Raw genomic sequence first — 24,815 nt, 5'->3', positions numbered from 1 at the left:
AAACATGTATAATTATTTTTAAATAAATATTTTTATAATTATGGGTAGCTTATAGTTCAATTGACCTGCAAACTTTTCACAAAAATTTTGACCCTCTGTAGAGTGAAAAGGTTACTTACATTTACTCTCAACAGTTTTAAATTAGTGTAAAATATAAAGAAATGTTACATGCAACATATAGTTTATTATACATAAATACACATCAGTGTGAAAGTTTTCAATTACAAAATGCAATGGCTAAACTCCAGCTGTCCAAACTTAGTACCACAGTTTAGCATGTTTACACAATAGGTTATTGAGTTCAACCAACTTCAAAGAATCAAACCCCAGATTTTTTTAAGTCTGTAAACTTAGCACAAACCTGCTGAGGAACAGACAGCTTAGAATGTATGTATATTTAAGGACATCTGTTCAGGTACACATCATGTTTTTTATATACAAATAAAATGCTCATACAGTTTAAAAGTCTGATGCAAGTAGAGCCATAACCAGGCACACCTGAAGACCACTACATACACTGTGAAAACTTTATAAAAGCCTACAAAAGAGCTAAACCTAAACATGATCTTTAGCATAAAAAGTATTCAAATGATTCACTTAACAATAATCACAGTACTTAATAAAAACGTTTAAAAAATATTGATTCAAAATGATCTTTTACTTTGAAATATATGTACAACTTTGTTAGGGGTATGTTAGAGGTATTTAGTAACAAACATAATTTCGATTTTTCTATTACACTATTGTACTGTCAAAAGGTATAAAAAAGGTTATAATGTTTGTGGTCCTTTTTTCCAAAAACAAAATAACCTGAAAATCCTAACAGTTAACTCTAAAGAACGTTGTAGTCATACTCACTGATATTTTGAGCCATGGACATAAAAAATAACATTTTCTCCATATAGAAAATTAAGCCTTGTTAAGATATCATTTGGTATTACCACATTAGTAAAATGGCTACAAAAACTCTTACATTAGCATTCGCTCTGATGAATGGAAATTTCAATATACGACGTGGGAACAAATCCTTCTTCTGATGTGTTTTTACGGACCCTTGTCCATCCATCACCTTGGTCAACTTCAATGACTAGAAGGTCTTCATGTTCTTCCATACACACTGATCCTTCACTTTGTCCTGTTATACAACCAGATAGAGGAAACATGAAATCCCTTTACAATAACATTGGATAATAACCTTTGGAACATACAGTATACTTATCACAGACGTCCTGTTTGATTGTCTTAAACAAATGCTACACAAAAAAGTTAACCTTTCCAATCATTTGGTCAATACTTAATTGCAAATTTTTTCACAATAGTCATTTAAAGTCACTTGTTATAAATATCAAAATTTATTAATTTGCCATTGACATAAAAATACATCAACTGGATAAACTAAAATGTACTGCACATAAAAACAATTATCTAATGAAATTATATTTATTATATTTGTTTAGAAATTGCAAGTACATTGTTACTACTGGTTAAAAATAAATGTATAAGACAACACACTAATGTTTAAAAACTTTTACATTTCTAATGAATGGTAATAATTAGCTTATAATTAAATTTCTCAGAAATATTACAGTGCCACTAATTTTAAAGAGAATGATTCATAAATGTAGCTTATGGAATATCATACCTAACATTCTCTTATTTCAAAATGATTTGGAAATTATACTCAATGACAACATTAAAAACCACAAGTTCAACATCATACATGCTCAGAAAGTTGAGTCTAACCAATTGGTTTTCTATCAATCTTAATACGTGTAACCTGAAGACTCACACTTCCAAATAAATAACATTGTACAAGTAACATAAATAGTCAGTAGAAGGTAAAAATGTGAACTATGAAACATTAAGCATTTCAAGCAAAGAAGTCTAAACAAAAACAATTAAACATGAATAGACAACAGAGTAAAACTTAATCCGTGATGACAAAAAAATCCAATTGTAGAAAAAATTACAAGTGGGTTTTCTCGAAGAAGGTTGGAAACGTTCGTTCCTCTGTTAGTGCTTTCTTTACCCATACCAGCCATTTTGAAATATATAAAACTTAAAAACTATATACAGAATAAATGAAAAAATAAATTAAAAATCCATATAAACCTCAGATTAAAAATAACAAAAATTGATTAAAAATGTTTCTTGAGACTATAAATACTGTAAATCAGTCGTAACTAATAAATAATTCAGATACATTATTTTTACCATCAAAATCATAAAGAGCTTTAGCAGTTCCTATGGCAGGTAATGGAATACTGTCAGAATCATCAAAGTCATCTATATTTTCAAACTCTGGATCAGGACTACCATAAATGTCTTCACTGGGCTGGACCGTTACATCATTATTTATACCATCCTGACTGTGGTACGAACTGACCAAAGAAGTCTCCATAAGTTATATAATCATCCAACTTATAATTATCAAAGTTATTCAGTAAGTTTCAAATTATAAGATCAAACACTTCAGCTATTTAAAATAAAGTAATTATACAGGTTATCAGTTTTTATACACACAAATACACAACTGAACAAAATTATTCTTATTAGAGAAATGACTTGGTGCAGAGATGCTTTTAAAAAGTGACAGAAATACCAAGTAGAGAGGCTACACCAGTTTCATTACATTACCAACACAACAGAACATAAAGCCAGTAACTATTCAAGGGTTCACAAAATGTTTTTTTCATGTTCTCTTAAATTTGGCAAAACACATACACCATTTTATCTACTTGGTTACCACACTATGTTTATACAGTAAGTTTATTTTAACACCAAATATTGCTACCAATTAAACTTGAATAGAATCAATTGAACATTTAGTACAAAGAGAAGTGTTCACAAAGATCTCATGATTCTTGGAATAATTAGCAAGCATTCCTTCTGAAAAATCATTTATTCATGTAAAAACTTAAAGTTCATTAATTTTAACATAAAGAAACACTTTATAACATCCCTATGTAGATAATTATTTTATATAAATGAGCACAGTTTTAATTTTGGCATCATATGCAAGAGTTTGAATACTAGTTTTCTTTAGTGTGGAAATACTCCCATATCTTTTTTTTTAATCTGGTAGAACAGCAATGAATAAACAACTTGTTCATAAAAACATACACATTGTCTAATGATTCATGGGTAAAAGGAAAGAAGCACTGTTAGATGAAGTGAGAGACAGAAGATACAAAAAGGAGTGGAAGACAGAGTTGGTTTGAAGAAAAGATAGACAGAATAACTCAGTAATAACACAATCCACAACTACAGCTTACTGTTATTACAGGAAATAAATTTATTTTGCTCATGCACTAAGTTCACCTGTAGATGCCAAAATAATTTTAAAAAAACATCAACTCAACTAACCCATGAGAAGTCTCTGGTGTTGAAATTTTGAAGTTCCTAGCATTGATAACACATGACTCTGATGCACTTCTTGATAAAGCATTATCTGACAAGTTCAGAGAATTCTGTATTTTCTTCTGAACAACAGGTGTGAGTGTCGTGATATCAGTATCTGCAAGATATCCCTAAAATCAAGAGCATGTGACATCAAATTAGAAATACTTTCTAAAAATATTAACTGAACTAAAAAATAATTTCCATATATTATAAAATAAAGGCCTAAGATAACTACCTATAACTCTAGTTTAAAAAACAAGTCCAAATCAATCTAAGACATTCTATAATTTAATGGACAAAACAATTTGTGTCTATAACTGTTCACGTAAAACTACAGGTTACAATCATGAGCATAAAATAGCTGTAAACAAGTAATATCATAAGTGTCATAATTAATCTTCCATACATCACAGGGCAGAGTTTTGCTCGTAATGTTTTCCTAGTAAAAGCTATTCTATAAAATATTTCTAAGTTACTAACACGAGTACTAACTTGGTATTTCTGAAGTTCGGTCTGAAGACTATGAAGCTTTTGTTCTTGTTCATGCAATTGTCCTTCAACACTTTCAGGATCGCCCAATCCTCGATTGGTTTCATAAACCTGCTTCATTTTCAACAACCCGTCCCTAATGACCACCATGAACATGTTTTTGTCATCAGTCCATATGGGTTTGAGTACAGCATTTTAAAAAGAAATACAAATTAAAATTTTTTACAGAACATTGTACCCACAAATTAAGTGATTTAAAAGATTGTTTGTTTGTTTTGAGTTTTGCGCAAAGCTACTCGAGGGCTATCTGCGCTAGCCGTCCCTAATATTGCAGTGTAAGACTAGAGGGAAGGCAGCTAGTCATCACCCACCGCCAACTCTTGGACTACTCTTTTACCAATGAATAGTGGGATTGACCGTAACAATATAACACCCCCACAGCTGAAAGGGCAAGCATGTTTGGTGCAACCGGGATTTGAACCCGCAACCCTCGGATTATGAGTCGAATACCTTAACTCACTTAGCCATGCTGGGTCCTATTTAAAAGATAGTCTGAAATGTGACCCTAAAGATTGCCATGTTTCTCCATAGGGCACTGGCCTTCCGTTATCACTTTGTTCTCATGGTATTTGTGAGAAGCAATCTCGTGTTGTTAATTTTCAACTTTTCCATAAGAAATGGTCATTTGCAAGCTTGCTTCTGATTGGATAATGCTAGAAAAGCATAATTTACAAGCTTGTTTCTGACTGGTTAATGTTAGAGAAGCATAATTTTTGTTCTCTGATAGGACATGTATTTTGAGTTATTGTTGTTTAGTCTATATTGTCCTAGTCATCATACCTTTTGTTTTCATACTGTACAGACCAGTTTAGGGTCAGTCTTAATACAGTAAAAACCAATTTAGGGTTAACATCACAAAACAATAAGTCAATAAAACAGCATTATTTTCACTTCAGCTGTGTTGTTCTCTTTCTTTTACTGCACTATTTATCTTTTATTTTTGTATCTTAGTATACATTTTCAACACTTGTTGATTTCTACACTGAAACAATTCAATTTTTATACTTCAACCATCATATCTTAGCTTTTCTTAAGTTAATGTATATGTGACTTATCTGTGTGTGTGTGATGCTTTATTATTATTGTTTTTTATTTCTATCACTGTGAACAGGTGATAGCACAGTACAATCTTAAACCACTAAACGTTTCCCAAAGTAGTCCTACTTATAAGACAGTACCATAAACAACACAATAAACACTTAAGTAACATAAGTTTGAAGATAACTGCCATGTCCATGTGTGAATAAAAAAGCTCTTTCATAACTTTACTTTCTATGCAAAACTTTAGAACTTATTCAAGACCACAATAGACATTTTTTATGTATATAATAAAATTGGTTTTGGAATCATAACAATTAGCCTTGGAAAAGAAATTCAAATATTTTGATGTGAAGAAACAATAAACTAAACCAATGTACCAATATCTAAGAGATAAAATCTCAATACACATATGGAACTGAATCAATAATATATTTCTTTAGCTTGAAACTAAAAACAGATGTTTCTACACAGATTTCATATTCAGAATTCGATTTTGTTAATAAAGTACCACACCAAATTCACTTCAATTACTTCAAAATCTTTAATCATTTGTTAATAATTACAAATAAGGCAGACCTCACAGCAATATCTTTTGCTTATCAGCCTTTAAAACAAAGTACAGATCAAAACTGACTACAAGGCAACTTTAGTGAAATCTTTCTGATGAAGGTGCTATGTTATAATTGGGTAAATCCTACAGGGTATATACTTTAAACACAACTGTTCCTTACTTTATACATAACAATTCAAGATAATCTTTCTCATTATGTAACTGAAAATATTCAAGTGTCAATTTCAGTGCACACGTACAACAGCTAAGAAACTCAGGACTGAATTTTATATTTCAAATGACAAAAAAAATTACATTGCTGTAATAATATACATTTTTTTACAGACTGAAACATACAAAAAGAGACAGACTGTCGTGGGGTTATTACAGGTTCTCTAAAAGAATCATACAAATTTTAAAGGCTCACTAGGAGGCCCAGTAAGTCAGAGTACTAATACAAGATACTTAAGGTAGTGGGTAATATTGCTCATCATTAAAGATCAAAATAAAATATATACTGGAAATACTAAACAAAATATAAAAATACTCAGAGTATTCACATAAATAGATTCACTTATTTTTTGTGACAGAACTCTGAAAATGATGCAAACTGAAATATTGAAAATAAATTTAAATGTACCTGTAGTTAATGTTTAATCTACACAGTATATGTATAATGAAGAACATTAAATTCACATGGTAAACTTTTCTATACCATTCTTCTAACTCATTTTCTTTACAGTTACTAACAGTAAATTAATGATATTTGAGTAGCCTAATAATAAAATTGAATGTTTACCTTGCTGCACCTTCCTGCTGTAAAGCTACTTGTATCTGTTCAACTTTTTGTTGAAGTTTCTTTTTTCGTTGTGCCGGAGGCAAGTCACTGAAATCATCTTTATAATCATCACTAGCATGCTGTAAAACAATGTAGTACGGATATGAAACAGTCCCCTGAAACTTACTGTCATCATTAACATGCTGTAAAACAATGTAGTACGGATATGAAACAGTCCCCTGAAACTTACTGTCATCACTAACATGCTGTAAAACAATGTAGTACGGATATGAAACAGTCTACTGAAACTTACTGTCATCCCTAACATGCTGTAAAACAATGTAGTACGGATATGAAACAGTCTACTGAAACTTACTGTCATCATTAACATGCTGTAAAACAATGTAGTACGGATATGAAACAGTCCCCTGAAACTTACTGTCATCACTAACATGCTGTAAAACAATGTAGTACGGATATGAAACAGTCTACTGAAACTTACTGTCATCATTAACATGCTGTAAAACAATGTAGTACGGATATGAAACAGTCTCCTGAAACTTACTGTCATCACTAAGATACTGTAAACAATGTAACTGAAACTAACCATTATAAATATCATTCCATAAAACATCATTAAGATATAATACAGTCTAAGGAAACTTACTATCATCATTGTTGGCATATTTTAAAACAGTTATAAACTTATAAATCAGTCCATTGTCAGAATCATCACTGTCATATTGTAATACAATGCTACCAAGATACAAATATACTGACAGGTTAGAATAAAATATTCACATAATAAAAGACATCAAAATCTCCCCAGTTTTTAACTTAGAACTATGTAATTTATTTTGTATATTATTTAAATTGTTTGATGCATTTACCTTAGAAACAAATATCCCAAACAGCCCGTGGCGTTTCTTTGGCTTTCCTAATGACACAGAGCCTTTTATTGTTTCAACTTTCACAGTCGGTACTTGTTGAGAATTTGTATTGTTTTCAGTGCTTTTAATGTTGCTAAGATCTTCAAATGGTAAATCCTCTGGTGGAGAAAATCCAGTCTTGAACCTTTCTATGACTAGTTTTGAGTCCTTGTCAAACATAATGCATTGCTTATTACATTTAAGTTCACAATAAACAAATCAGTTTTTAAAAGCTTTAACAGTCAAAATATAAATTTCTCAAATGGTAACAAACAAACATCTATATAGTAATTAGTACACTCACATAATTCATATTTACAAGAGAAACTGTGGCCTCTATTATAGCTACTTAAGTAAAACAGTTCATTACAACTTGTGGTTACAGCTACATGTGTAATCTATGGTTACAACGATGACTGACAGGTTTCATCTGTTTGGTGTAAAACTTTTTTAATCAAAAGAGTAGAGGAGGGGTAAACAGTTAGATAGATAAGGCTTAACTTCAATAGAAAATGCAAAAATGTACAACTGACAGAAAATTCTACATAGCAAATAACTAAATATACCATAGCAAGGACCTTAATACAATTGATGAGACTAGACTTCCATCAATCTCAGGACGGTTGGTATGGGTATTAACATTTTTACTAATAAAGCAGACAATGTTTTGACCTTCTTAGGTCACCTTCAGGTTAACAAAGAGAGTTTTGTTTTTTTAACTCTCTTTCTTAATCTGAAGATGACCTGAAAAGGACAAAACATTCTCTGCTTTATTAGTAAAAATGTTAACACCTATACCAGTAGTAGTCTCAAGATACATTTTTAATTCAAGTGGGTTTCTCGTCATCATGAGCTGTCCATAAGTATATTTGGTTCACTAAAAGATAACACCTTATGATCAACACAACCTGTGATCAAAGTTCAACGGCATTTAAGACAATCTTTTCACAAAGAGTTTCAGAATGTGACATCACTAAAGCTTTTATAGATGGAGAGAAAAGGTGAGGCATAATCTTTAATTGACAGACCTAGGTTATTTTCTTTAGCACATTTAATTTTTTCTAATTAAGAAGGTTAATCCAATTACCAGTTTTGTATCAAGAAAAATTTTAATATATTTAGAAGACCACAACCTTCCTTCCCCCATACACACAACATTTTAAAAGTTATGACAGAATACAACATGACAATGATCTTTAATGATTTTCACAAAAGCCTCTAACCACAAATTTACTTACAAGAAAAAAGATAAAAGGGAGCATTTGCCCCCCTCCCCCCATATCATAAAAAATTGCATGCATTATGATGTAAACTTAACACAGAAGTTAAACAAAAATATTTGTTGTTGTTTTTTTTTATTAAAACCGTGAATCCGTGTTTGCATTTAAGCACATATAGCATATATTCTTTTAGGCTGTTGACATACACTGTAATGCTGATTCCCTTTTTCCATTTTGCCCCTCCCAAATATTTCTCCCTGTTCTGAATATTTCATCAGAATCACATACATATAGTCAAAATAGAGAAAAAAAAATGGTCACTTGAGATCTTTATCTGACGTGTAGTTTTTTATTCTATCATAAAACATTCACCTGTTTTGTATCAATGGTTTTTGCTGCTACAATAATTCCCTCCAAACATTTATTAATGATTGGAATCACTTGCTTGTGAATATCTGCAAACGTTTTGAGAAAGTTCTGGAAACACGATATTCTTCGCTCGTCCATGTCCTGGATGTTCTAAGGGATCAAGATAGCAGTGATAAGAAACGGTGTTAATTTACATAAATTGATATCAGGAATAGTAGTTGTGTGAAATATTCTTCACGCCAAAACAAGATCACTTTCATAATAAACACAAGTGATACACAATCAACTAAGTGGTACATGATAGTATTAGAAATATTACAGCACCTAGTTTCTGTACTGACACAGACAAGACACTATGATATTGAATTTATTACTGTTTTAGTACAAATGAAGGATTCTGACACCATGGTAATAAAAATATGACCTTTATTCTTCAAATAACTTTAAATTTTGGCCAACATTTTTTCATTGCTACTTCATTAGGGTTAGTAAAAGATACAGATATTGCATACTTATAGTATTAAGTATGCATCAGCTAGTTCTGACAAAGGATTAATATAAATATTTTATATTATTATTAACTGGAAATTAGTTTTTTCTAATTTTATTTTTAGAATATGGTAATGTCAACCAAGTGTCTTTATCATTAAAAATATCAATGTAACTTATGCTTCACAATTACTTTTTACCTTGAGGGGGTTATCTTGACCTATGTGCACAAATTCCCACCTTTACAAGATCATTACATTAAATAGTTACAAGGATACCCATGAGAGGTCACAAAGTGGAGTTACTAACAAATTCCTGTTGATTTATGGAAATCTCTACTATCCACAAATTGGGTAGATTGGGGATTATAAGTAATCTAAATAAGGTCAGAAAGAGGGATTCTTAAAAGAAAACAGTTGGATCTCTGGTACTATTCATATAGACTAAATATTTAACAAAAATCACACTGTGCAAAACTTTTCATTTTTCCTTCCAACATTTGTATAAGCCTACAATGACAAGAAAATTACATAAATTGAAACAACTTCAGACATAAGTAATGTTAAAAGAGTAATGTAATTCCCTGTTTATTGCTTATCTGCTCTACAAGTTGGTCACGAATAGTTGAGCAAGCAGACAAAGTTTGTTTATAATACTGTTTCAAAAGAGACTACTTTAAAATTTTCTTGATGCACTACCAGACTAAAGTGGTCCTATTTTTTATTATTCTTCAGCTTTCCTCTTTAGCAAGGATTGCTTTCCTTCATGTGTTGCCCTCCTCCAATAACATCTTGTTTGCTGCCAAGTCTTCTGTAATTCTTTTGTCATTTGTGTATTCTTTACTCCTATCTTTCCACTGCTTCACTTGCAGCTCTAGTGCTCTCCTCAGTACTTGTTCTGCTCTTCACTTGACCAAACCACCTCAGCCTCGCTTCTCTTGCCTTCCCTCTATTCCACAGACTCCTGTCATTTCCTTAATTGCATTATTCATTCAATTATCTTACAGCAATACTCCCAACAGCTAACTCTGTACTCACATTCCTGCTCTTATCAACATGCTTTCACCTTTCTTCTTCAAGATTTGGGTTTTGGTGGTTAAAAGGGCACCACACTAACTACTGTAGACTTCAACTATCTTGGTAACCTTCTGTCACAGTTGAGTGCAGCTACTTCCTTCCAAGCTGTCTGAATTCTCTCTCACAGCTATCTCACTTCCTCTTTCACTTTGGATTCCACTTCCTAAACACCTGAAGCCATCTACCTGCTCCAATGGCTTTCCGTTTACCCGTTTGATCTTAAGATTCACTGTCCTACTCCTGTTACCACGACTTCTGCTCCTCTGGTATTCATTTTCAAGCTTCCTCTTTCCAAATTCTTCTGTTGTAGTTTAACTCAAATTCCATTTGTACATAGCTATCACCACAAAATCTCAAATATATCAGATAACTCTATGTTGTAAAGAACAAAAGTGCATTTTATGACTGAAGTAAATATTTAAAGCATTTTCACTGAAATAAACATTACACATCCAAATTTACAGAAAAATATCAACATTTCACAAAATCCCATTTAATACGAAAAAGGCTGCACTTGGCTATACTGAGTGATGACTCATGTACCTGAAATATTTGTGGCATGGCTTCAAAGAAATGTATTCTTTGTATTTCATTCGTTTTTTGTAACTGGTCAGCATAGTTGGTCTTTGCTTCTTCACAAAGCTGGTTTTTTGCATTGGAGAAGATTCTTGCCTTTAATGAACAATATTTAAAAAAACATTTTAAATTGCACCAAAAATATACAGAAAATGAATATTTGAACATTTAATCATTTTAAATTACACAAAAAATATAAACAGAATGAATATTCTAACACTTTTATAACTAAGAATGATGCAGAAAAAGGTTTTACTTTTTTAATTATCAATACGTCATAAACTGGCTTAAACAACTTATTATCAAACGAAGCTTATTAAACATACATCTACCCATGTTTTCCATTAGAAGGTTATTTTACTTAATAAATTTATTGATTTACTGAACACCTATGGGGACTTTTGTATCCATTTCATTTCACCATAAATTAATTACTTATTTTATTTTATAAAGAGGAACAAACTGTTTAACATGTGTGTGTGTGTGTTATTTTTATTCTTAAACATTGATGTGGATGACAATACATGGTTAACAAAACTAAAACCATAGAGCAACCGCCAAGTTCTCGTGTGACTATTATGGTTTTATTGTACATTTCTGTGTGTTAATGAAAATTGTATACTTTAGTTGTTACTGCTTATAAAACTAATAAACGTTAAAAGTGTTGCTTTTATGACCATTTTGTTTGCTTTTAAAAAATATTATTACAATAAATTATGTTTCTGGAAAAATAAACTAGTGGCATATGATGCCTTATACAAAGACACTTTAACATATTCATAGTATTTTCAACCTTGTTTCTGTTTCAGTCCATTCTTTATGAAAAACATGTGTTTGAATAATAATATATTCATCATTTTGTAGAACATTAACATTTTAAAGATAGTACTTTAAGTTTAAAACAAGCTTTAACATGTAAAGTAAACCTGTTTACAGTTACTGTTTGTTGAAAAACAGCTACAATAGACTAAATATAACAAATCATAATACAGAATAACTAAAGAAAAAAGTTATAACTAAAGAAAAATGGTTTCCACATGCTAAATGATCACCTCCTACAATGATTTGTAAGCATTTTAAATACAGAGATGACAAATATCTCTTTCTTAACAAAAATACCTTCTCAACTTCAGCTCGAGACAAGTTAATATCAGCATCAGCTTTAATGTAACTTTCCTGGGACTTCTCTGCTTCCCTGAATGTTTTTTCATAAGCTTTTTTAGCCTGTGAAACAAACAACATATTTGAAATAAAAACAAGCTAACTTCCTCCATGTTTTGCAATAGTGAATAATAATTTACTTCAAGGTTAATAAAAAAGAGAGAAAAAGACTAACTGTATGCAGTTTAGGTCTTAAGAAAGCAGGTTTGTTTATCAATTTTTGTTAATAACCAGACATGATACACCTAAGTTCTGAAATGATAAATGTGGTGGAGGATTGATATATAACATTGATAAAACAACAACATAGAATGTCAGGAATGGATATCATAGGTACATAACGATGAACTGTGGCATGACAGCAGTAACAAGAATGTTTGACATATCTGTACAGTTACAAATATTGAGTTCTTGAACATTTCTGAATATACATATTGCATTTTTAGTAAGTAATATTGAAGAGGTTAAATTATTAGGTACAAAAATAATAAAGATTAAACACTTTATAAAAGTAATATAAATACAGAACAAACCTGTTTCTGTAGTGTTTCTATTGATAGTTTTTTTGTGTTTCAAAACTAAAGGATTATTATTATAATACAAGGACACCTAAGGATGTTTAAGACTGGAAAGTACAGTAAACTTGAAGACCTGTGACAATGACTTATTCAGATTTCTTTTTTTGTGTGCAATAGGAAACTCGAACATATGAGTATCAGATATTGAAAAGTAACTACAATCACTAAACGACTGATCACAAAATTGTCAGAAACATAAACATGTAGGCCTTAGATACATGTGCAATGTGCTTTTGTATCAATCAAGAAGAAATTCAGATTGATTAAAAACTGTTAAAAAAATACTGCTGATGTCAGTGTAGTTCTTAGATACATGTACAAGGTGCTTCAGTTGGTAAAGATAAATAATAAATATAAAAAAAATTGAGTAAAAGAGAAGAAGTTAGGTCTAAATTGATGCATAAAATGAAAGTTTCTGATTCAGAGTATTAAAGAAATCCAGTTTTATTTTCTTTCATATTTATAATACTTAGTTTCCTAAAATAAAAACTCGTATGAACATACAAGAAAATGGCTATATCATTATTATTAGAACACAGACAAGAAAATTAGTTTTATTGACAAAATAGCTCTTATTGGACACATTTAAATATTTTTAGCCATACAATACAGAAAAAAAAAAAAAACTCTGAGATGAAACTATTTTATTTTTTTTTTTTTTAAAACGGCTTTTTAGTATAAACGTTTTACACTGATTTGTTTAGTATAAACTTTCCAATACTTCACAGCCTAAAGTATGATATGAATGGTTAACCAAATCATATAAGTTTTCAAGCACAAACTAGACTTTAAGGAAATGTGTGCAACAAATTTCATGCAATTTGGTTAAACATGTTAAATGTGAGAACAGTAACAAAGGAAAATGCCACAACAAACCAGTATGCCTATATACATACTTACCATCCACAAAAGGAATGTTTGTGTAAAAATTTAAAAAAAAATGAATTTTTCAAAATTAAATATAGAAAAACCTTTCTGAATGACTCTTGGAAATAATTTTATTTATTATTAATAATTTACTAGAATCTAAGTTGACTTCAAAAACTTAAAACAAACCACAATTATACACTAAAAATACACCAAAATTAAGTTTACAGCTATCATTAACATCAAGTTATTATAAGTAAGGAAGCACATTATGCTAATATAATAACAAATTGTTATACAATGATTTATAAGTGTAATAAAGTGATTTATCTTTGAGAGAACACACTACATTTCAAAAGATCTGTGTTCTGTCAAAACATGTTGTGTTGTCTCCCCAAAATACATTACTTAGTTACACTTGCAAATACTTAACATAACTATGAATTAATGCCCACAGGAACAAATAATCATAAATCAGTTTACTAGGTTGTTATATAATTCAATCAGTTTTTACACTGACAAAAAGTTGTTAAAAAAAAAACAACAACAAAAAACACAAATTCCCTTCTAGGTCTTTCTCCATCTCATATATATCAAAAGAATGCTCAAGTGAGGAAGTCATCTCTAAACTGATAACCTAAGATAATAATATATAGACCTAAAAGTCTCCTGGTGAGTGAATTATTAACTTTGGAAATAAAATTCAAATGATGATACAAATGCCTCAGTATACATATATGAAAAAGTTATTTCACTCGTGTTTTTCCTCCAACTTCAAAAGACTTGAACTTTTGAAGAAACAATCTTCATGCCAGTTCATTTAAACAGTTAATATTTGGTAGGTTCAGGCCTTACCATTTGATTTTGTAACCTTTTTTCCACAAAGTTATGCTTCCTACTGAAAAGTTTCTTTTTACATGAAATATCTGTACTCATGTCATTTGTTTTGTTTGTAGTTAAGCACAAAACTACACAATGGGCTATCTGAGCTCTGCCCACAGTGGTATCAAATCCCAGTTTTAAGAAATGGAAGTCTGTTAACATACTTCTATGCCACTGGTGGTGGAACAATTATTTTGAGTGTGGTAGAAAATGATATCTATTCCACTTATTACACAATACAGAGAAATAAGGTCATCTGACAAGTTTGTGATTGTACTTGACATCAAACTTTCTTTCATTTAAGAGCGAGATCTCTAGTTGTACTAATGACTCACATCAGTGTACTTTAATGATTACTACATTAGACAAATCCCTTTACCTTATCATGTAGTATTAAAGCATTCTGTAGTTGACTGTGACGATTCTCCCCTTCTCGAAGATACTGAAATATAGAATACAGCAAGAAAGTTACAAAACTCTTTATCGTGATAAATACACTTTTAATAAATTATTATTCTCTTTACTTTAAATTCATAATACATATTTTTTAAAAAAAGCAGGAAAATAATTGTATGTAAACTTAGTGTAGAAGAATTTGAAATAACTTCTATTTATTTTTATGAGTGAATTTACACTACTGAGAAATTACGTGTCTGTAACTATTTTATCATTCTGAAATTTTGACAAGTTCTACAATAATTCCTGTATGCTGAATTAAAAAATATCCATTTTTATACATCATGTACAGATTTTTTTTCTCAAAATGTTATACATACCTTTACACAAGTGAATCATTTTCATTGAAATCAGGTTACATTTTTTATTCTTAAAATGTCAACCACTGGATGTAGATTTCTCTAGAACAAGTGTGACATGAGAGTCTTATCACTTGCTCTAGAACCCACAAGAAACACACCTCTTGTATATAAACAGTTCACACACCTCATGATGTGTCATTTCCAGGTACTTGTGTTTGCACTTTGACATTATTATATTTTTCAGTTTATTGTAAAGAAAGATAAGTAAAACATTACAGAATTTGTTTAAAAATGTATTGTAGGTATTTTGAAGAAAAGCAAGAAGACAGATAAATCATGGGTTCTGCACAAGTTTGCATCTTTTGTGTTGAAGAGTTCAGACAATAGGCTACAGGTAAGAAAATGTCTTTGCTGTTTTGAACATAATAATGGTCTGGTGTAATCCAAAAAAAACATGGAGATAACTCCTATTTTTGCTCATGTAACATACAAGGCTACAACATGCTTTGGATATTTCTTATTGGAACCTTCAGTTTGCTAAAATACCTGTTGTACCTGTACCTAATACACCAGACCCTTCACACAGTTTCACTCGATAGGGATTGTTTTCTGGAAAAGTTTCATTAAGACATCAAGGAAATGGAGAGGAGACATCTGGTAAGATGAACATTAACATGACAACAGATTACCACTGATCATGAAAACAAGATGCTCCAGACACTCCTCGACACATACGTTTAAGATAAAAGGATGTAGATTTCACACACATAAAAGAAACCAGGATGAATGAAGATGTGTATTTGTTTGATATTATTGTTCTTCCCTTTCCTTCAGTTTGTTTGTATTTTTGTTAACATAACAATACAAAATGTTTGTTGCAGTAAATACAATAATAATTTGATCAAAATAAATTTTTGACCAATTTATAAAAAATTCTTACGAGATAGAAAACAATTAATTTTACTTTCAAAATCTACATACTTGAATTATGAAAAATTTGCTATTAAAACCAAAACAACTTTTATGAAGTTTAAATTTGCAGGCCTGTGTTATTATTCTTTTATTTTCCCTTCTTAATATACACATCTTTTTAATAAAAGACATCAAGGCAATAACTGTATATAAACTCACTGTGGCAAAGTTGAAGATAATTTCTGTTTACCAGTTTTGTACTACAATTTTCTTACAAAGGTGTGAGTCTTGTGAAAAGCATAACCATTTTAATTTTCTCAAAAAATGTTCATCAGATTTATAAGTAGTTACTTAAAAAACAACACCAACCTTATAAGAATATCATTAGAAAGGACATACATCATTTCAAAACCACTGAAATATTCAATCTCACTAGATATAGTTTCAACTTTCTTAGGGTTTTTAAAATTTGCCTGTTATTAATATAAAACATAAAATTGTTAATTTAACTGTGTACAATTTCAATACATGTTATGTGAATATATAATACTTGCATTAAATCCAAAACAACTCTTATGAATACATTATATGGTTTTCAAAACTTTTCTCTGTAACCTGTTCAGTGCCGTAGACGAGATAACTCGTCCAAGCCGATCAGTAACACATTGCCACGGAGGAGTTAATTCGTTCTCAATAATACTTAACTTCAACGCTAGATGTCAGCACCATACACACATTTGCCCTACTTACAAATTGTTTCACTTTCAATCTAAAATGGCGTCACAAAAAAGTTACAAAATGAGCAAGCATTAGAATTGTATTGTAGCAGCTAAAATACTTGGCAGTCAACAGGTTAAACATATAGTATAACATCTATGAAAAGCAATTACTGATTAATTCTATTGTACAGCAGTAATGCTTTCAGATTTAAAGGTTCCAAATGATTCAGAGATAAAATTAGAAAACCGAGCTAACCTTTTTTCTTTCTTCCTTTATCTCTTTAATCAGGTTATGGATCTCTTTTACAATATCTGTCATAAACGTTTCTGCCATGACTTCATGTTGACCAGCAATATCATTAACTTCATTCAACATGCTAATGAATGCTTTGTTAGAGGAATACCTAAACAATAAAGAAAAATGTTCTAACAGTATATTGTTTGTTTGTACTTAAACATAAAGCTATACAATGGGCTATCTGTGCTATACCCACCATGAGCATCAAAATCTGGGTTTTAGAGTTATAAGTTTGCAGAGTTACTGCTAACCAACTGCAATGAGTAAAGCACCCTTAGAATATATTTTTATTTGAAATATACATGCAATACTTGTTGTTGTGAAATGTTTTTCACCACATGCCGAACACACTGTAAAATGATAAAATATAGCAAAGCAAGTATCGATTTGTAAGAAGTTACACAACAGAGTACTGCCAGAGGTGTACAACATGAAACATTTTAATAACAAGAATCACATATTTAATTATTTCAATAAAAATTAACATGCAATATTTGAAGATAACCTTGTTTTCCTTTATCCCAATATTAGGAAACAAAATCAGGGTTTTTTGTTATTGGGAACAAAGTCAACATTCAGCTCCTAATCTGTTACAAGAAAAAACTATGTCTTATTTCACACTTTTATGTATTTCAGGAAGAAACATTCAATCAAAACCAGAAAGTACATATTCTGTTCACGAGTTTCATAATTCACTTACAAATTAAAACACAACAAATCTCAATTCCAGTTTAACTCTTACAAAAAAACGTCTATATCCCAGAACAACATGTATTATATACACTTGCTATTTTATCACTGTATGAAACATTTATAATAAAATTTACAGTTACTCACATCGAGATAAAGGCATCTTTTAACGAATGTCACAACCAGTTGGTATACTTTATGATTAATACACTCAAAATTTTGACATAACAACTAGTATTAAGTATTCTACAAAATACAGAAGTCTGAGAGCTTCAGATCTGGATGAAGTACTTAACACTCCAGCAATAAATAAGAAAGAAATTAAACAGAAATATAACAAACCTGATCCAAACACTAAAAATTGTGAATAATGTACAAAAATATTGAATCCCATCGTAAAGTGAATACCTTTATAAAACGGTTATACGGGATGATGAAACACAAGAAATTGACAAATTCTGTAGGCTGAATATAACAAAATTTTCAATTACATAGATACAAAATTAATCATTTTTATTGAACTTACTGGTTTTCATCGTCATCTTTCTTTCTTGGTAGATAACTTTTCACAAGCCTCCTACAGAAATATGAAAAAAACTCAAACAATTTTTTTATTCCACAATTGCTTACTTTTAGTATATATATGCATTGGAAAGAATTGCCTGAGAACATTTTAGTACACTTCTGTAAGTTGGTAAAACAGCCTTCATTAGTTAAGCCTAATAAAGCAGATTTTTGTTAAATGTAAGGTGTAATAAAACATGATCAACATTCTAGAGTATGCTTTACTGTAGTTAATGTTAATGTTGAGGTTTTAATGCAATTTTTCAAAGTAAATAGTTTTAACATATTAACATACTGCACAGTTAATTCTAATCCTTTTTTTTCTTAGTTTTAACACCCAGCTGCACCACAAAATATTACTGGTTGGAAAAAAAACCTGAGTTATTACAAAACAAGAGTGACATTAAAATATAGTGTTCAAAAATTAAATAATATTGTAATCATGACCAGTTTGAAATTTATAAGAGTTGAAAATGAAATTTCTGAAAAGTTAAAATCATTTTAAAAACATTTCAATGTGTGTCACAGGGGACCCCTACACCAAGAATTATGTACATACAGTAAAATACATGAAAAATATGTTGATAAACAAAAACAAATTTGATGGCATTTTTATTTCCATTTTAACTTATTTTCTGAACTACTAACATGTGGACTGTGACTAGTTAAGCCTGTTTAACTGTTCTTATACAAGTGATTTACTTGAAAATTCTTTCATTCTGTCACTTAGATTTTCCCACAATACTCACCTCAATTTACTTGCATAATCAGATTCAATTGAACTTCTTTCTTTCACAAACTGACCATATTTCTCGAGAAACTCAACTCCACGATTAGTGTGTGAACTAACACTCTCATAACGATCCTACATCAAAAACAACACAAGCTATTAATAATACTTCAACTGACCTCCACCACTTATTTAAGTCTGCTTGTCAAAACAATTAAGTGTAAGAAATCTTAAATAAACAGAACTGATAGTACAAAAAATATTAATACCAAGCATACATATCAGCTTAAATGCAGGTCGCATCACTTAAACACTGCTAGTGTATGTGTGTGTGAACATACGTAAGTTGATAGATTAATTTGTGCCAAAACCTTCTTAAATTCCTGGGCTTTGTACAGCAGTTGAATTGAATGGTCTGTGTCAAAAGTTTATCCATTAAAGAACTCCCAAATTTGACTAAAATGTTCAATAAATCTTTCCATTGAAGACAAATGATTGTACCCTTCCAAAATATTTAGGCATTTTGGAAAACTTGATATTCCCTTGATTCATTTGTATGCATCTTATAAAACAAGAAACATTAATATAATTTTACAAGAAATGGACCATCAAAACTCACAGACCAGAAAGTCTAAAATATTGTAAAGTCATTTTACAAGAGTTACTAAGTTAGTCACACATCAATAGCCACACCAATTTACAAGTTAACATATCTGTTGCACAACAGTTACCATAGAGGTGCACAAGTTGCAACATTTATTGCACAATAGTTATACTAGTGTATAACAGTTACAATAATAGTTATTTGGGTTATCATGCTAATAAACAAGTTTCCATGTATGTTGCACAATGGTGAACATGCTAATGCAAGTTACCATATGTGTTGCACAATGGTTACAAAGCTAATACATGTTACCATATCTGTTACATAATGGTCACTATGCTATTGCAAGCTACCATACCTATTACCATGGTTACCATGTTAATGTAAGATACCATACTAGTTATGTCCATTTATATTATGTTTTTGAACTATACGAGTTACATATGAATCATTGTTTGCAACTTTGACCCTGCCAAAAGATCAAACTGAATCAGGTACTAAAAGCCATATTTTCTTCTACATAAATTTATGGTTAAAGCTACACCAAACATTACCTTTTAACACTGCCTTATACAAACCAGGATAATACAGTCAATATTTGCACTGTTCAATGCAATCATGCACACAAATTTAACAATGCTGCTAATACAAATAAAAAAACAACAACTAGTAACTACCAGTTATGCTGTTGGAACGTGATTTTTACAATAATCTCCAAACCAACGACAATCCAAGTTATTATTTCTCAGTAATTCACCCCTATATAATTCTGCTTTGTTCCCATTACAAACTGTCATTACCTAAACGGGTTCGTCTGTAAAATAAATTTCGCTCAACTTATTCATCTTGAATATCGGAACAACAACAACAACAACAAAAAAGTCTTGTGAAATGCTTTTTTCGTTACGTGTCTAGTAACTTCCCTGAAACGAGACAGGCAGAAAAGGGAAGGGAAGGGGTCCCCCACACTCGTCTTTTCCTCTTCATACAAGTCAAGATACAGATACTGTTCTTTCACTTATTTCCCACAAGTAATTATTTTTCTCACGCACCTGTATCATTTTTAGTGTCAGTAGACAGCTAAAATTTTCAAAAACAATGGTAATTTAAAATCACGTTTTCTCACTTGCAAGTATATCATATTCAGGTGAAATTTTGTGTTAATCATATTTTACCAAACAGTTTTTGCACAATCACGTTTTCCTTTTTTTTAAGTTTTTCCGTGTAAGTGAATAATGACTACCTGTTTCAAAGCGTCACACATCATCTTCAAGAATGGAGTTATGAACTCAGAATTTCACACTTTTATATTTTCTTAAATATCACGCGACGTGTTTGTAATTTTCTCTTTGTCTAAGAATGTGACGAGACCTGATCTGATATTTGTGCAAAAATGCAAAATTACAGACAACTCGCGTGAAATTTAAAAATAAAACTGTGAAATTCATCGCAAGTTCACGCCTGAAGATAGTTGCGACACGTAGAAACTTGTGTAGTCATTGTTTCGAAATGATTTTAATTGTGTGTATAGATTTCAACCTTGTAGGTTTATTATTTTAACATTATACAGATGTGCTAATATATATACAAGTTTCTAATTTACTGACTGCAAATATTAAATATACAAATTTCAAAGGTCGATCAAGTTAGTGTTTTTGTTGTAAAAGTCACTTTCAACTGCTATCGTGTTTCTATATAACGATTTAATTTTGGTGATTTATTTTAATTACAAACAGCGGCGGCTCCAATTCTTTTTCTCTTCAGTAAAGGGTGAAGGAGGTCCCTTTGTAGGCTCTTTTTGGCGATTTCTAAAATTGTACAACTTGTTTCTTTCAGATCAAGAGCTGTTTCCGGCGCAGAGAATCGAACATGGTGTTTTAGTTTTACAAGTCTGTAGACTTGTCCTATCCCACTAGGATAAAAGTGATAATTTCTTAAAATGGTAGGGTAAACGCACTTGGATAAGCCAGGGGGAAAATATAGGGGTGTAAAGGCCAATTTCAACACACTCCCAGTGCTGGCCCTGATTAAAACCACAATGCCAAGCGATATTTTTGCGATATTTAAAAAGTTCAAAACCTGATAATTAAAAGCCATTTATCACGAGCAGTGGCGTAACTTTGATGTCAAAGGTGGAGAGGTCCACGCCTTCTGTATCTAATGTATAAATGAAGCTCATTCCACACACACAAAGTCCTTGAAAATAGGTTCGGGTGATATAACTTCTGTGAAGGTTATGTCTACGGATCTCCGGTTTTTGTTAGGGCATTGTTTTTTATTAAAAATCGCCAGAAAATCTCTGAACCTGATCTAATTTTAATTTTGGAGTTTCGAGTAATTATCTGAAGAAAGAATGTTACAGTTCTGTAACGTCTGTAACACACAGCGTTAATTCATTATTTCCGTTAATTAGCGCCGTATGAATGTGCTAAGTAAAAACAAGTTCAGTCGAGTTACTATGTGCTTGTTCACGCACAAACATTCAAACATAGTAATTACGACAAAAAACAACTAAATATTTTAAAATGCACTTCAGGAAAATGTTACATAAAACGTGTACATCAACAACCCTCCTAATTCCCCCCTCACCTCTTTCAAAACATGTATATAGAAAAAATCTTATTTCTACATTAAACAAATCTTTATAACTGTACCGCTTGTTTTAGGCTTAATATAAAGCTTTCAAACTGAACTGCTTGTTTTAGGCTTAATATAAAGCCTAACGTCTTTATATGAAAGGAATATGTACGTTTCGTTAACCCGAGTAATCATCACCAAGTATTACACAGATTACTGGTCATTAACACTTAGTTTCAGTGTAATAAACTACACAAGATTTTTGATTTTCTCTCCCCAGTACAACAGCCCTTACTAACGCTAAGACACAAAACAACCTATCGATGATTTCTTGTTGTGTGTGTGTGTGTGTGTGTGTGTGGAAAGAGACTACATATGAATTTTATATAAATCGTAAGCTCTTTTTTTTTTAATTTCAGACATCACTCGCGAACGCCCTGGTGTAGGTTAACAGATTTCAGTTTGAAAAATACTGTCCTGTGACACTTTACTACATATATTAAAACGATTGGTATTACTTTTACTCCTATTATTGTCAATATACTTGTTTGTTTATTCGTTAGATACAAATCTCCACAATGGGCTATCTTTCCTGTGCCGGCCACAAATACTTAAACCCGGATTTTTATGTTATAAACCTTCAGACGTACTGCTGAGCTACTAGGGAATGGAGAGGGAAGTTAAGTTGGTTCGTTGGTTGGTTTGACGTTTTATGGCGTAAGGCAATCTGTGCCAAACAGTCGGTAAAAAGTTAAAGTAAAATTATTATAATTCGTAAAAATGAATGGAGGTAAAACAAAACAAAGTTTAATTGTTGAATTAAAAACTCGGTGTTAAAAAATGAATGACTTTTAAAAACTAAAAACATTTATAAGATGGACAGTGTCACCAACACCAATAACACTATCTAACGTTACGGCTAAACCTGAAGACAGATCATGTTTAAAATGGTGCCGCCGTTGTTTGAGAGTCGTAACGACGACAAGACAATAAAATGTGGTTTATTGTGACCTGAGTATCACACAGACAACACATGAAAGAGTTGAAAACTGTGACCAATGTGCAGTCTAGTGAGAACAACTTCCTCTTTCCAATCCTTACAAAAGAAGAGGGCCAAAGTCCTATAGTGTTTTATTTGGAAAAGCTTGTTTTCATGTTGCTCACTCCAAGTCAAATGCTAATTGGTACAGAACCGAGTTTTGAATACAGGATCATAATCCATGTATGGAACAGGCACAGTAGTGATAGTGCGAAAGTGGACAGACTTAGCTGCGGTGTTGGCGAGCTTATTCCCGCGAATACCAATGTGGCCCGGTATCCAGAAAAAAACTAGACAGTTCGTCCAAGCAATTGGACGGTAGTTTGAAGGAATCTTGGGATCCTTCCCAGGCTTAGAGAAAAGTAGGACAATAGCCTGGTGTCAGGCAAGAGGAAAAACATTCTCCTGCCAGATCCGGTTAAAAACAATTAGAAGAATAACAAGAGAAGCAAGAGATAGATGACGCAACATTTCATAGTGTACATCATTAGGTCCGACCGATTAGGAGACCAGTGAAGGACCAGTTTGAGTTCCACCAGTGGAAAGATACGATTATAATCATAGAGACAATCAGCTCAAAAGAAAAGAGGTGATAACTCTGCCCGAGTCTTGACGGCTAAGAAGGTGGAGGAAGAAGCAGAAGTGCTAGATACCCGGCAAAAACTTTCACTTAGTGTATCGGCGATGCTCTGGGTATCAGTTACTTTTTGGCCATCAGAGATAAAGATCAAGAGGGAAACAGAATTATAATGCCCACTGACCTTTCGAATATTGACCCATATTGCTTTGGAACTGGTGGTAGAAGATATGCTGGTTGTGAACTTCTTGCAAGAGTTTTGGCTTTGATGGTTTACCAACCAAGCATGTGCACGGGTCTGCTGGAAAGTGATGCAGTGCAGAGTGTGTGATACCTGTGAAAAGTATCCCAGGCCCGTTTTTGAGCCTTCCGTGCCATGTGACAGGCAGGATTCCACCATGGACGAGAATATCATGGAAAATGTGTCGAGGTTTTAGGAATACATTAAGTAGCTGACTGTAAGCCATCAATAGACGATCGTGTGGCAGGATCAAGTTCTGCGAGAGCAGTGAAAGAAGGCCAGTTTGCTTGATCCAACTTTCACCTGAGCATGCGGGTCGGATGGCATCGACCATGGCCAGTCTTTCTCAAAATTATAGGAAAATGATCACTGCCTCGTGGATTATTGTCAACCCTCCATGAAAAGCGGGATAATAGTGAAGGGGAGCAAACTGAAAGAAAAGTAGCAGTAAAGGACTGACTAGGTGCATGGAAACAAGTATAGTAACCACTATTGAAAAGAGCGACCCCTTCCATCAATATCAGCACCTCCCCAGAGGGAATATGTCCATCAGAGTCCCCAGGATTAAAAAGGAAGATGGCAAATGTTCAATGAGAGCATCAAGATCTGATTGATCATAGGTCTCTCCAGGCGACAGGT

General features: G+C 31.7%; 1 protein-coding gene across 6 annotated transcripts in view; it reads right to left on the bottom strand.

The window, feature by feature from the left end:
• Positions 1-24,815, bottom strand: part of LOC143225716 (formin-binding protein 1-like) — a 42,452-nt gene that overhangs the window by 4,037 nt on the left and 13,600 nt on the right. For 3 of the 6 annotated variants that reach the window (XM_076455616.1, XM_076455607.1, XM_076455631.1), the window contains 13 exons: positions 19,158-19,273; positions 18,371-18,421; positions 17,113-17,260; positions 14,847-14,909; positions 12,099-12,203; positions 10,947-11,075; positions 8,842-8,988; positions 7,211-7,417; positions 6,342-6,460; positions 3,895-4,027; positions 3,367-3,530; positions 2,215-2,381; positions 974-1,135 (listed from right to left, as the gene is read on the bottom strand). In XM_076455616.1, coding sequence (XP_076311731.1) covers positions 975-1,135; positions 2,215-2,381; positions 3,367-3,530; positions 3,895-4,027; positions 6,342-6,460; positions 7,211-7,417; positions 8,842-8,988; positions 10,947-11,075; positions 12,099-12,203; positions 14,847-14,909; positions 17,113-17,260; positions 18,371-18,421; positions 19,158-19,273 — 1,710 coding nt within the window. In that variant the 3' untranslated portion in view covers position 974. The other 3 variants (XM_076455624.1, XM_076455641.1, XM_076455651.1) reach the window with 3 other exon arrangements.

Source organism: Tachypleus tridentatus, chromosome 1 (genome assembly GCF_004210375.1).
Source record: "Tachypleus tridentatus isolate NWPU-2018 chromosome 1, ASM421037v1, whole genome shotgun sequence".
NCBI classification, from domain to species: domain Eukaryota; kingdom Metazoa; phylum Arthropoda; class Merostomata; order Xiphosura; family Limulidae; genus Tachypleus; species Tachypleus tridentatus.
Note: the sequence above shows the minus strand (reverse complement) of the source record. Positions and strands in the feature narration are given on the sequence as shown.